Raw genomic sequence first — 13,353 nt, 5'->3', positions numbered from 1 at the left:
TGCTCCACCTTGGAGATGTGATTCACAGCTCCCTGAGCACTCCTTTGCACTTCCCAGCTGCCTCCAGGCAGAGCAGGGTCAATGCTGTCCCGAGGGCAGGAGCATCAGCTGATGGGGCACATCAGCTCCTGGGATGTGCCTCAGGATCGCTGTGCCCAAAATGAAGGGTATTTTATTTTTTGTAAATGCCTACCCTGATCTGTAGCATTCTGGGATCAGCTTTAGTGGATCTCTTAACTAATACCAAAGCACATCTGAAAGGAAAATTTGCTTCTGCAAAACAAAGGCTTTTATTTAATGTGGCATCCTTGTTACCACAGCAGCAGCTCTCTCTGGCCAACAGGACTTTCCAGGCTGAAGAAGAAGTTTAGGGACGCTTTTGTCGACGTATTCGTTGTCCTAATATAGTGCTTTGTGGCTCAATGACTTTACCAAGATCCCTCATTTGCTCCTTCAGGACGTCTAGCAATGTCTGAGAATTGTCCAGTATCTGGGAAAGAAATAAAAATAGCTTATTTTTACATAAACTGTTTCTCTTATGAAGTCCCTTCCAATTCACCTGATCTGCCTTGCAGCAAGAGGGGTTCTCCAGCCCTTCAGCCTCTAATTCCTGGTGATTTATTATCCCTTCTCACAGTGGGAACATCTGTGGGAGAATTTCTCTGGTTTGTATTCATATTCTGAATATGAAAGGCCTTGAGCAATTTATCTGTCTTGGTGCATGAGGCAGAGAACTTCCTGAAGCAGACTGGGGTGGTTTTGGTTGGTTTGGTGAGGTTTTTTAAGGGAAATTTTGTACCTGGGCTTTTTAGATCAGTATTAAATTGTGCTTAGCTGACTTAGTATCAACTCTTTTTCACTGTTAAAACTGCACATTTTGGGTTTATGGCTTCAAGACTAACTCAAACCTACAGTAAACTTATGTCAAACTAGATCTGTTATTAACTTTCCCCTATTTTTAGCTCACTGTGTACACAATCTAACATCCCTGTGCTCCAGGCTACAACATATTTAGGAGACCTTGCTGTCTGTCCATCTCACCAGTTAAAATTTTTAACATGGTCGACAGTTGCAAACCAAATGTGATGGTTATAGTCCCACAAATAATTTATGTTCCTGTGAGTTAGTGAAAACCACCAAGTGATCAGAGAGAAGCTGAGGAAGTGCCCCATAGGACAAGGTGCTGGAGGAAGGTGAAGTCCTGTGGGGGCTGGCAGAAGGCAAGGAGTGACAAAGCAGGGATGTACATTCACAGGATAGGAACTTTCTGTAGGACACCAACATCTCCTCCTCAGCACCTCTTTCTACTTCCTGTGAGTGTCAGTTCATTTAAATAAACAGGAGTACAGCTGTAGGCTGGAGGTGTGACTTAGATTGAAGGTAAGGTTTCTTTTTAAAGGGGCTGTTTGTTTGTGTACCTTACAACATGGTTTTTAAGCTTTTAAATTTTATTGGGTTTAAATTGAGTTTCCCCCTTGACTTCAAACCATCAGGTCTTGAAGAAGGTTGAGGAAGCAGCTCAAGTTTCATCTGAAAAGTGATTACCATGGGAAAGCACTGACTTTGGGAGAGGAAGAAGAGCTGACACAGTAGATCACATTCAAAATACGAATGGGGAGAATTTAGGCAGCAGCTAATAGGGGAAATGGTGTTTCTGCCTGGTCACCAAGAGAAGGAAGATTGTCACATCTTAAAAGAGACTCTGAAGATCTTTTTTCAAAAAACCAAAAGCTGGTGGTGTGTAATACAGAAGTGATTCCAGCTGTGCCCCTGCCTGTGAGTATCAAGCCGTCCCTGCCTGGCATTAACACACAGAGGGAAGGGGAATGGGTAGAGCTGTCCCAGGAATCAAAATGACAGTGCTCGCCCTTGTGCTGTTTGCCTCCTTCCCAGCCTTTACTGCCCCAACAAATGGACTCTTTTAATGACATTATTCCATTAAAGATGAAAGAAGCTACACTAATATTGGGCAGGAAGAGTGGCAGGCCAATAGTTCCATCAGCACCATTGTTCTCTGCCTGAAATTGTAGGATTGTGGGTCATTGTGGTTTCCTTCTTTTCCCCCAAACCATGGGTCTAAGATGGTAATTTTTGGGGGTCTGTTCCAAAAGCTATTTTTGATGTATTTGGACAATAAACCTTGCCCAAGCCCAAGCAGCACCAGAACAACCCCCGACCCTCTGGTGATGGGGTCTGTGTGCCAGAGCTGCATCCTGGGCCTGGGAGGTTCTTTTGGCTGCAGTGCTACGACCCAGGGAGGAGTGGTGGCTCACTGAGGTGCTCCCAACCGACCTCCAGGTAAATACAGACCCATATATATATGCATATATCCTAAATCTCCCTTGATATAACATTAGGCTGGAGATGAGGGAAAGGCTCTTCCCCCAGAGGGTGCTGGCACTGCCCAGGCTCCCCAGGGAATGGGCACGGCCCCGAGGCTGCCAGAGCTCCAGGAGCCTTTGGCCAGCGCTGCCAGGGATGCCCAGGGTGGGATTGGTGGGGCTCTGGGCAGGGACAGGGGCTGGGCTGGGTGATCCTCGTCCTCCTCAGGATTCATTCGGTCCTGTCCCTGGTCACAGACAGCGGAGATCGCTGCTGTCCCTCATCCTCCCCTCACGAGGAAGCTGCACACTGCCATGTCCCCTCCTCTCCCTCAGCCTGAACACGCCGAGAGCCCTCAGCGCGGCTCGCTGTCAGTACCTTGCCGGAGGCCATGTCTATCTCGGCGATGGTGCGGTCGATGTGGGCTCGGGCAGACCGGAGCCCCGCCAGGCTCTCACTGGCGTCGGACAAGCGCCGGGACAGGGTCGCGATCCGCGCCTGCAGCCGGCCCCTCTCCGCCTCCGCGGACCGGATCCGCCCGCTCAGCTCGTCCCTCCGTGCGCGGAGCTCGGACAGCCCTGCGGGGCGGCACCGTCAGACGGGCCCGTGCACCCTGCCCGGGCTCTGCCCGCCCCGCTCAGCCCCGGTCCCGCTCAGCCCCGGCCCCGCTCGGCCCCGGCCCCGCTCAGCCCCGGCCCCGCTCAGCCCCCGGCCCCGCTCAGCCCCCGGCCCCGCTCAGCCCCGGCCCCGCTCAGTCCCGGCCCCGCTCGGCCCCGGCCCCGCTCAGCCCCGGCCCCGCTCAGCCCCCGGCCCCGCTCAGCCCCCGGCCCCGCTCAGCCCCGGCCCCGCTCAGTCCCGGCCCCGCTCGGCCCCCGGCCCCGCTCAGCCCCCGGCCCCGCTCAGCCCCCGGCCCCGCTCAGCCCCCGGCCCCGCTCAGCCCCGGCCCCGCTCAGTCCCGGCCCCGCTCAGCCCCGGCCCCGCTCGGCCCCCGGCCCCGCTCAGCCCCCGGCCCCGCTCAGCCCCGGCCCCGCTCGGCCCCCGGCCCCGCTCGGCCCCCGGCCCCGCTCGGCCCCCGGCCCCGCTCGGCCCCCGGCCCCGCTCGGCCCCGGCCCCGCTCGGCCCCCGGCCCCGCTCGGCCCCGGCCCCGCTCGGCCCCGGCCCCGCTCACCCTCCCGCAGCGCCGCGTGGTGTCCCCGCAGCGCGGCCCCGGTGGCGCTCATCGCCGCGGCCGGCTGTGCTCCGCCCCTTCCTGCGGCCCGAATGGAGCTCTCGGCCGCCTGGCACACGCTCAGCACCGCGCTGGTGCCGCCCGCCGCGCTGGGGCTGGTGAGCGGCGACCGAGCGGGGCTTCGGGGGCCGCTGCGCTCCGCCGGGCCCGGCCCAGGCCCGACCCGCCGGCTCCGGGATGCTCCAGCCTCGGCTCCTCCCCGGCCGGGCCTCTCCGGCTCCGGGTCTGCGGGGCGGGTGGGAGCTGCCGGGGACGGGGAGGAACGGCTGGAGCTGCCAGAGCTGCCGGAGCTGGGAGGAACGGCCGGGGCTGGGGAGGAACGGCCGGAGCTGCCGGGGCTGGGGAGGAACGGCCGGGGCCGAGGGAGCAACGGCTGGAGCTGCCGGGGCTGAGGGAGCAACGGCCGGGGCTGGGGAGGAACGGCTGGAGCTGCCGGGGAGGAACGGCCGGGGCTGGGGAGGAACGGCCGGGGCTGCCGGGGCTGGGGAGGAACGGCCGGAGCTGCCGGGGCTGGGGAGGGACGGCTGGAGCTGCCGGGGAGGAGGGGAAGGGGCTCCTGGTGTCTGCTGGGGGCTGTCAGGGAAGGGCCGCGGGTCCAGCCGCCCTCTCTCCCCGTCACCCCAGCCAGGAGCAGGACCGAAAGGCCACAGCTTGCTTGCCCGTGCCGTGGCTCTTCTCTTCCTTAGCGGTGGCCAAGGAAGAGTTTTGGCCCAGACCACGGCATTCTGGGCACCCGAGGGTGGCTTGCAGCATTCCCACCAGCACCTGTGTCCTGCAGCCGCCACCAGCAGGGACAGCAATGATGTGTGCGGGTGTGAGCCCGGGAAGGTGGGCGCTGGGCTGAGAACCCGGCAGGTCGCCACAGAGGAGCAGCATCCCCCCGGTGCAGTTTGACAGCAGAGACCCTATATGTTCCATCAAGTGTTTAACTCGTGCTCCCTCCGCTCTCCAGGCAGCCCCGAGGCCCGAAGCTGCGGGGCCGCTGCAGGATGCCGAGCTCCGGGCAGCCCTGGGTGTGCTGCAGTGCTACGACTTGCACTCCATCGTGGAGGAGTGGTTCATCGAGGTGCTGCAGACTGACCTGCAGGCAAATATCGCCCCCGAGTTCTGGAGCTGCATTGGCCAGTATGAGAACGCGGCCGAGGAGCCCCAGTGCGCCGCGCTGCTCCTGGAAGCGTTCAGTCTGCTCAAGTGCCGCCTGGAGCCCTACCTGAACAGCCTGGAGCTCCTGGAGCAGTGGACCAAGGCAGGCCTGCTCCTGGGCACAGGCGCTCAGACGCTGCAGGAGAAGGTCTACACCATGTTCAAAGCTATCCTCTTCTTCTCCACGACCAAATCCTTCCAGGAGATGATCCAGCAGTTCTACAGCCGCACGTTCAGGATATACATGCGGCAGTGGAAGAAAGGAGAAGATGGAACGAACGAGTGTGAGAGCAGCATGAGTGAGACTGAGCAGGAGAGTGACCCAGAGGAGGGTGGAGGAGAGGGCCAGCTCTGTGCAGGCTGCAGCAGCAAGAGGGAGCAGTGCTGGTGCCCTGAAGCCATGGAGCAGTTCCAGCAGCTCAATGACATTCTGTAGGTATCTCACAGGGTGATGACTGTCACTTGGAGCAAGGGGAGGGCAGTCTGGTTGGGGAGCAGCAGCAGGTTTTATTGATCCCTGAGAACAGGAGGAGCTGTGTGAGGTCAGGCTGTGTCTTGGTGGTGGGTAGAGAACTCAACATGGACTTTCTGCTTTCAACTGGTGGTTGAACAAGAGCAGATCTTTAGACAGCAAGTTCCTCTCCCTGGATATGAGAACATCCTTCTCTTGCTCTGAGGCCTCTGATCACAAAGAAGCAAACCAGTGCAAGGTGTCCCTGCCCATATCAGGGGCCCAGACTACATCTTGAAGGTCTCTCCCAACCCAAACCATTCTCTGATTTTATGAAACTCTTCTAAACGAAGAAGCTTTCGATGGCTATAAATAATGTCAGTAAGGAAGAAGGGATAGCAGCAACACCATGTGTTACATATGCAGTGCTGCTGTGTGGGCTGTCAGGGCAGGTGGCCTGAGCTGGGCCTGCCTCTGTGGAATGCACAGGGCGGGTGGTGCCTTCAGGTGTAAGATTTCCCAGATTTGCTGGTACCTTTGCTCGCTCACGCCCCTGACGGTGTCGCTGTGCCCGCAGCCGCCGGCTGAACTTGCTGGAGAGGGTGAGCGCTGACGCCGTCACCACCATCCTGCACAGGATGATCGAGGAGCGGATGGAGCAGCGCTGCCGCGGGGAATACGAGCACTCCTTCCTCAGCGAGTTCCAGGAGGTGAGGGGGCACTGAGGGTCCTCCTTGGGACACGTGCAGCTTGTTGTTGGTTTTTAGCAGTTCAGGCTAAAAGCAGATTCCAGCTTAAAACACCTGGTCCAGGGCTATGACTTCCACCACGCCTGGCAGGAGAGGTGGCTAAAAATCCCCGTTTTGGCTGATGCTAGAGGGGAAGGTTTGCTCTGATCTGTGCGTGAAGGACTGTCACATTTCACCTCATGATGTCTGTAGTAATGAGGGAATTTCTGTGGTTCCAGCTTACAAACCACAAGATAAACAAGTGCCACCTGGCCTGCAGAGGGCCCTCCCTCTGTGTAGGTGAGCCCACAATTAGAATATCTGTGGCTATTTTCAGTCCTCTTTCCAATTCCCTGTAAAATTGTAAGCAAGGATGAGAGAGGATACTCTGGTATTGATCTCACCAGTGGCCACACAGAGAATTAAAATCTTTCTTTGCGGCTGCCCAGTTGCTTTGCTGCTACTTCAACTAGTTTGTGTTGAGCTGTTTATCCACCATGACTTTAAAATAAAATTCTTCTCCAGGTTATGGCTCCCCTAGGACACAATCCTGAGCTCAGTGCTCCTTGCCCACGACCTTGCCTTTGCCCCTGGATTCCTCACTCTTTGCCACGCCAAACGTTTTTGTTGCCTGAAAACATCAGGAATCTTTTCATGTTTACTTTCTTTTGGTTGTTGTGCAACACTTTCTTCCACTGCATCTTATGTGAAATGCTTTTGGATGACGTGGAGACTGTTTAAAGATATTTTCACAGCACTACAGAAAACACAACTGCATTCTGCTTGTCAGATGCTGTCCTTGCTTCCACCTCTTGTTTGGCCATAGAATATTGGAGCATGTCAGGATTAGGAAGAGGTGATTTTAAGGAAAAAAAAAATAAAAGCACAGGCCTGGAAATCTAAAGGTTAAATAGAGAAGTCTGAGAAACAGCTCACTGAAAATTATGGGTGCTGATGGCAAAGCCTCTTTGAGGCTGAGCCCAAAGCAGCTGCCTGGAGTGTCAGGTCACAGTAAGGCTGTAACAGGAGCACTCAGGGCAGATAAACTCGGGGGAAGAATAGGTTGGTTTGATAATAATTCCTTAAAATTGTGTTGCTTTGCATCAGTTGTTGTCCTGTCCTTTTGTCCTGTAGGGGAATTCTTTATCAACTTCTCCACAGTTTTGCCCAGATGTTTGTAGTACTCAGGTTTGTCCTGGCAAAACTTGTGCATTTCTTCAGTGTTTTATTGAGTAGATAATTAAAAATAAACATCAGCAAAACAAACCTTGACTTAGCACTTTTGTTTCAGGCTGTCTTAAAAAAAAAAAAAAAAAAAAAAAGCTAATATCTAGTAGTAGAGTAGTAGTAGAACATCTTGTAGTATATTGGTACTGAAATACTATCTCAGGCAGTAGCATATATTTGCTAATTGCTGTGGAAAAAAGGCACTTATTTTAAACATCTGGATATTATAATTGAATTTGAAATTTGACAATAACATATTTCTCACTAAAGCTCAATTACAAAAAAAAATAACCTTTTTGTGCTCTCTGTTCTGGTTTTTATTTTATAATTCAGTGACAAGGCTGGTATTTGGATTTTAAATGCTTGAGTTGTGTTGGGTATCTTTGACTTCTTGGGATATCTTGTTTGCTTTTCATGATTTCAGGAGTCATAGAAATTTTGGGCCAAGGATGGTGTAATGGGCAATTTGATTGTTTTCTTATGAATGGGACACTTCTGCAAGTATAGAATGGGTTGAAACTCTGAAAGAATGGAAAAGGCTGCAAGTTTTGGGATAAACCCTGTCCTTTTTGGAGCCCAGTGCCTGCAGAGAGTTCCTGGTTACCCCTTATCTTCTCACACTCAGCTGCAGAGTCCATATCTTATATCTAGTTAAAGTTGCAATTCTTTCAGCTGGGCTTTCCCCAGCTGTAACCCAGGCTGGGGCACCTTTGAAGGGCAGCTGGGGGTATTGCTGTCCTGGTCCAGCTGCCCTTTCCGCCAGCTCTGGTGGCTGCCTGGGGTGGCTTGGGATGTGGCTGTGCACCCAGCTCTGTGTTCACTCCTGTTTCTCCCTCTCGTTGTGCAGTGGATAGAGAAGGTGATTGGGTGGCTGAGCAGGGTGTTCCTGCAGGATGGCCCCTCAGCACAGTCCTCCCCAGAAGCCAGCAGCACTCTGAAACGCTGGCGCTGCCACGTCCAGAGGTTCTTCTACCGCATCTACGCCAGCATGCGCATCGAGGAGCTCTTCAGCATCATCCGAGGTGCCTCACCCTTGGGCTGGGGTTGGGTGGGTGACAGAGCTCTCTGATGTGCCACACTGCCTCCCCCTGCCTCCCCTCAGAGCCTGGCACTGCTCCTGATCATTGCTTGGTTTGCAGATTTCCCGGAGTCAAAGCCTGCTGTGGAGGACCTCAAGTTCTGCCTAGAAAGGACTAACCAGAGGCAGCAGCTGCTCAGCTCCCTGAAAAGTGCCCTGGAAATGAGACTTCTGCACCCTGGTGGGTTTTACGTCCTTGTCTGTGTCCTGACACTGTGAGGAGCCTGGGCATGAGTGGGGATCTACTTGGAACTGGTCTGGTTTCCTGTTTAAGGAGTGAGGGGCAGTCACTGTGCCCATCACACATTCTTCGTGTTCCAGGGGGCATGGCAGCAGCAGCTGATGGCATCCCAGCCCCCTTCGGCCTCATTTTTACACTGTGGTCAGGAGCACAAAGTTTAGCTTTGGTCCAGGTGGGCAAAGGCTTCTTTGCACTGTCAAGGCTCAGCTCTGAGCCTCAGTTTGTGCTCAGAACTGGTTTCTCAGGCACATGGATCTGATCTGTCCCGTGCCTAGGGCAGTAGGGCAGCAAGCCCTCCTCCCACACCACAGATAGAACAGAGGGCTTGGAGGACCATCCAACTTCCTTTTATCCAGGCCATTATTCTGTGCTGCAGGACTCTGACTCCCTCTGCTCCTCTCCTGTAGGAGTCAACACCTCCGACATCATCACTCTGTATATCTCGGCCATCAAGGCCCTGCGGGAGCTGGACCCTTCCATGGTTATCCTGGAGGTTGCCTGTGAGCCCATCAGGAAATATCTGAGGTAGGAGACGTGTGGGGCAGTCTGACACATCCCCTTTCCCTCCCTTTCCCTCACTTGCTCCTTTCCCTTGCTGCTGGCAGGACTCGGGAGGACACGGTGCGGCAGATCGTGGCTGGTCTCACGGGGGATGCTGAGGGCTCGGGTGACTTGGCAAATGAGCTCTCCAAAGCTGACCCAGTGACCCTGGAGAACGGCCAGGAGAGTGATGATGACATCTCAGAGCCAGGGGACTGGGTTCCTGACCCAGTCGATGCAGATCCAGGTGAGATGCCAAGCTCAGCAGTCCTGGCAGCCTGCTGGTTTCCCTGGTGGGCTGTAACCTTGAGCAGCTCATTTGCTGCTCCTCTGGGACTGGGCTGGGGCAGGTCCTTGTTAATCTCACACTGTTGTCTGCTGGATTCCACCAGGGAAATCGAGCTCCAAGCGTCGCTCCTCAGACATCATCAGCCTCCTGGTGAGCATCTACGGCAGCAAGGACCTGTTCATCAACGAGTACCGCACGCTGCTGGCAGACCGCCTGCTGCACCAGTTCAACTACAGCGCTGACAGGTGAGGCCCCCGTGCCCACAGCCAGGCCTTCCATGGCAAAACCACCTGAGTTTCCTTTCACCTGCTCTCTGAAGGGTAGAACCTTCAGAATCAGTCCTATCAACGGCTGTTTGTGGAGCCAGGAGTTCCTGTGGCTATTTCCTTTGCAGCTTTGAGTTTGCCTCTAGAATTCTATGCTCAGTCCTGCCCTTGGCTTGTGCTGATAGAGCAGTGAGTAGGAACTTGGAGGCACTGACATGCTTTTAGCTCCATCCTACATGTTGTGATAGCTCCCTAAATGGAAGGGATGGAAGAAATGTGTTTCAGAAACACAGGAAGTTCACCTGAACATGAGGAAGAACTTCTTTGCTGTGAGGTGACTGAGTAGATGAACAGGAGCCCAGTGGGGTCTCCTTCTCTGGAGATATTCCAAACCCAAACACAACCCTGCGTGACTGCTCCAAGGGACCCTGCTTGAGCAGAGAGGTGGAACTGGGTGAGCTCCAGTGATCCTTTCCAGCCTGAACCATTCTGGGGTTCTGTCTTCAATAAGCTGCTGGCCTAGAGGAGATGGCTGTTCCTCACTTGGGTACCAGGAACCATCTTGGGCAGACACTGTGTCTTGCAAGGCTTCCTAGGAAGAGCACCCTTGTGCCAGGGACTTCCTTTTTTTGGCTGTGTGGTGAGGGGTGGAGGCCAGGCCAGGTTTGTCCATCCAAGGACCCTGTGTCTGACCTGCTGTGTCTCTTTCCAGGGAAATCCGTAACGTGGAGCTGCTGAAGCTGAGGTTTGGTGAAGCTCAGATGCACTACTGTGAAGTCATGTTAAAAGTAACTCCCTTTATTTTTAATTCAATTCCTGGGTCTTTGAGCCCATTGGGGAAGGGGAGAGACTTGAGGAGTGACCCAAAAAGGGTCTTTTAGGAAAGTGGGGGTTCCAGAATGCCAGTGAGGAGCTGATTTGTGACAGGCAGAAGTGCATTTAAGTCATGCCTGTTTTTAAGCTCTGTGAGTTGGATGGATTATCAGCTCTGGAGAATGGTTGCTCTGGTGCTGCTGTCTCTCCTGCCCTTCCTGCAGTATCCTGGCATTGAAGAGCTGGGCTCCTTCAGCTCCTCTGGGGCTGGGACTCTGGAGTTTGATTCTTTTGGAGCACTCTAGGAAGAATACAGATGTGAAGGGCCTCCAGTGAAGGCAGTATTGAGTTGTAACCCCTTCGTCTAACGTCCCACAAAGTTTTCTGAGCATGTAGCAGATTTCCAAGTAGACACACATGATCAAGTCCTTTCCAGTGTCCCCATCATCATTTGGAGAGAATGCTGTTCACCTTGTTTAAGCCTCACCTTCACTAATGGTTAGCACTGGCTCTGAAGGGAAGAAGCCACCTCAGCCTCCTCTGCCTGTTGCAGGACATGGCTGACTCTCGGCGCATTAATGCCAACATTCGGGATGAGGAGGAGAAGCTCCCTGAGGAGGAGAGGCCTCCCTTCAGCCTCGTGGCTGTTATCCTGTCCAGTGAGTTCTGGCCACCTCTCAAGGAGGAGAAGCTGGAGCTTCCAGAGCAGGTCAAGGAAGCCATGGAAGCATATTCCAAGAAGTATGAGAAATTAAAGGTGAGCCCACCTTAACCCTCCTTATGAAAGCTTTATCCAGTCCCCTTTAGCTGCTGGTTGGCCCACGTTGTTACAGTGGGGTTTGCAATAACCTAGCAGTTGGTTCCTGCTGGGAGATCTGCTGTGAGCAGCAGCTTCCCCCTTTTCCCAGGCCATGAGGACCCTGAACTGGAAGTACCACCTGGGGCTGGTGAGCCTGGACGTGGAGCTGGCTGATCGCACGCTCTCCCTGTCCGTGTCTCCTGTGCACGCTGCCATCATCCTGCACTTCCAGAACAAGAGTGAGTGCTGTGGAACCCTCTCTGTGCTTCCATGGGTGGGAAGGCCATGTTCCTCAGGCAGCTGGAGGCTCTGAGAGCCCTGGCAGGAGGATCAAGACCTGGTGCATGGGTTTGGATCTCCCACAGGGTCTCCAACACCCAGCAGGGCCACAGCTCTGCACCCCTCTGCTTGTTCCTGGCAGTGCCTCTCCCGCCTTTCCCAGCTTCCTACCAGGCTTGGGTGTGGGAAGTGTCCTGATCTCCACCTCCTCTCTGATCTCCATGGTCTCTGCAGGCACCTGGACGCTGACAGAGCTGAGTGAAGTGCTCAAGGTGCCCGTGACATCACTGAAGAGGAAGATGACACTGTGGCTGCAGCAGGGAGTCCTGCGGGAAGAGCCTGAGGGCACCTTCACTGTCATTGAGGAGGAGCAGAAGGACCAGGTGGAGAAGGTTGTTCTGATTGACAGTGACGAGGAGGGGGACTCTGCCATGGCCTCACAGGCTGACCAGAAGGAGGAGGAGCTGCAGGTATCTGTCTCTGTGGTGATGCAAACATCCTGTATTATGGGTTTGGGGAATCTGATCCAAATGATGGATTGAATTTGCACTATGGATTCACATTTTCCACTGCAAGTGGCGGAGTCCAGCACAGACGTTTGAGTTTTGAAGTGGGTATCTCTTGGTTAATCTCTTGGTGCTGGATCACAGCCTTTTTGTCAGGCAAGTGCCCAGCTGCTGAGTCAGAGAACCATTTGGAAATCTCCAAATTGGTTTTTTTTCAGTTTTAAAAAAGAAAAAAGTCCAAGACATGATTTCATTTTTGAAAATAGTCATAACTTGTTTGGATGCACCCGAGTGACACTTTTTGGCACTTTTGACTGCCCAAAAGACTTACCCAACACTAACAGCTGGATCTCTGCCTGCTCTCTGTTGTGGTTCCTGAACATTTCCAGTGCCTTTCCTGCCTGTGAGTCACACTGTGTGTGAGTGTTGTGCAACACAGCATTGTCATACTGGTGTTCATCCACAGAGGGTCATGTGTGTGCTGCACGTCAGATCCCACTGTCTACCTCTGTGCCCCAGCACTTTGCTGCTGTTGTTGCATCTGCCCTGTTTAAAGCCCCCACCCTCAGGGCTGAGAGCAGAACTTACTGCCAGCTGCATCCCTGCCTTGTTTTTGGGCTGTTTGCTTTATGCTGTAGTGTCAGTCATTCACTGTGGCCTGTGTCCCTCTGTAGCTGTTCTGGACATACATCCAGGCCATGCTGACCAACCTGGAGAGCCTGTCCCTGGAGAGGATTCACAGCATGCTCAAGATGTTTGTGATGACCGGCCCCGTGGTTACTGAGATCGATATCCAGGAGCTGCAAGGATTCCTCCAGAAGAAGGTCCGGGACCAGCAGCTCATCTACTCAGGGGGGGTCTATCGCCTGCCCAAGAACTGCAACTAACCTGGCAGTGTCCCTGTCCCCCTGGGCACTCCTGCCTGTGCCCTGCTCCAGAGTGCCACCAGCTCCCAGTGTCCTGCTGGGGGGTTTTCTGCCCTGGGGGTTTGCTGTGCCCCCTAACCCCAAACAAGTGTTGCTTCCCACATGGAGGCAGCTCAGCAGCAGCCTGGACACCCCACAACGTCTGGGTCTGCTCCCCACATTCCTTCCTCCCCTATGTGAGTGCCTGGGCCCACCTCCCTGGTTAATAAATAACAGTAGGCTCCTTTTCCAATGATGCCAACTCTTTCCTCTTGGTACCTCCCCACACTGGAAGGGCAGGCAGGAAGCTCCCCGGTCTGCCAGGCACTGTCCTCCTTTCCTTGGGTCTCTCTCCCAGCCCCAGGCAGTTTTGGGAGGGGTCTGTTGGCTCCAGCCAACAGTCTGAGGCTCTGTGTGTGGCTAAAGCAGTGTCTTGCAGCTGGATGTGATGAGTGAGACCCTGCCCAAAACCAAGGCTTGCTGCTGTCTCTGACAGGGAACAACTTCAGTATGCCCTTGTTTGGGACTCTTAAATTGT

General features: G+C 54.4%; 2 protein-coding genes across 2 annotated transcripts; one reads left to right on the top strand and one right to left on the bottom strand.

Moving 5' to 3' along the window:
• Nucleotides 1-170: 170 nt before the first annotated feature.
• On the bottom strand, nt 171-3,542 carry LOC136369895 (uncharacterized). The gene is made up of 3 exons (XM_066333049.1): nt 3,491-3,542; nt 2,701-2,918; nt 171-490 (listed from the first exon to the last, which is right to left on the bottom strand). The coding sequence occupies exons 1-3, from the start codon at nt 3,540-3,542 to the stop codon at nt 368-370; spliced, it is 393 nt and encodes a 130-aa protein (XP_066189146.1). The 3' UTR covers nt 171-367.
• Nucleotides 3,543-3,582: 40 nt separating this feature from the next.
• Nucleotides 3,583-13,068, top strand: ANAPC2 (anaphase promoting complex subunit 2). Its single transcript, XM_066332517.1, has 13 exons — nt 3,583-3,648; nt 4,503-5,125; nt 5,722-5,854; nt 7,947-8,121; nt 8,239-8,358; nt 8,826-8,943; nt 9,024-9,205; nt 9,351-9,492; nt 10,226-10,301; nt 10,880-11,083; nt 11,235-11,364; nt 11,639-11,874; nt 12,585-13,068. The coding sequence occupies exons 1-13, from the start codon at nt 3,583-3,585 to the stop codon at nt 12,795-12,797; spliced, it is 2,418 nt and encodes an 805-aa protein (XP_066188614.1). The 3' UTR covers nt 12,798-13,068.
• Nucleotides 13,069-13,353: the final 285 nt, after the last annotated feature.

This window comes from Sylvia atricapilla, chromosome 19, assembly GCF_009819655.1.
Source record: "Sylvia atricapilla isolate bSylAtr1 chromosome 19, bSylAtr1.pri, whole genome shotgun sequence".
NCBI classification, from domain to species: domain Eukaryota; kingdom Metazoa; phylum Chordata; class Aves; order Passeriformes; family Sylviidae; genus Sylvia; species Sylvia atricapilla.
Note: the sequence above shows the minus strand (reverse complement) of the source record. Positions and strands in the feature narration are given on the sequence as shown.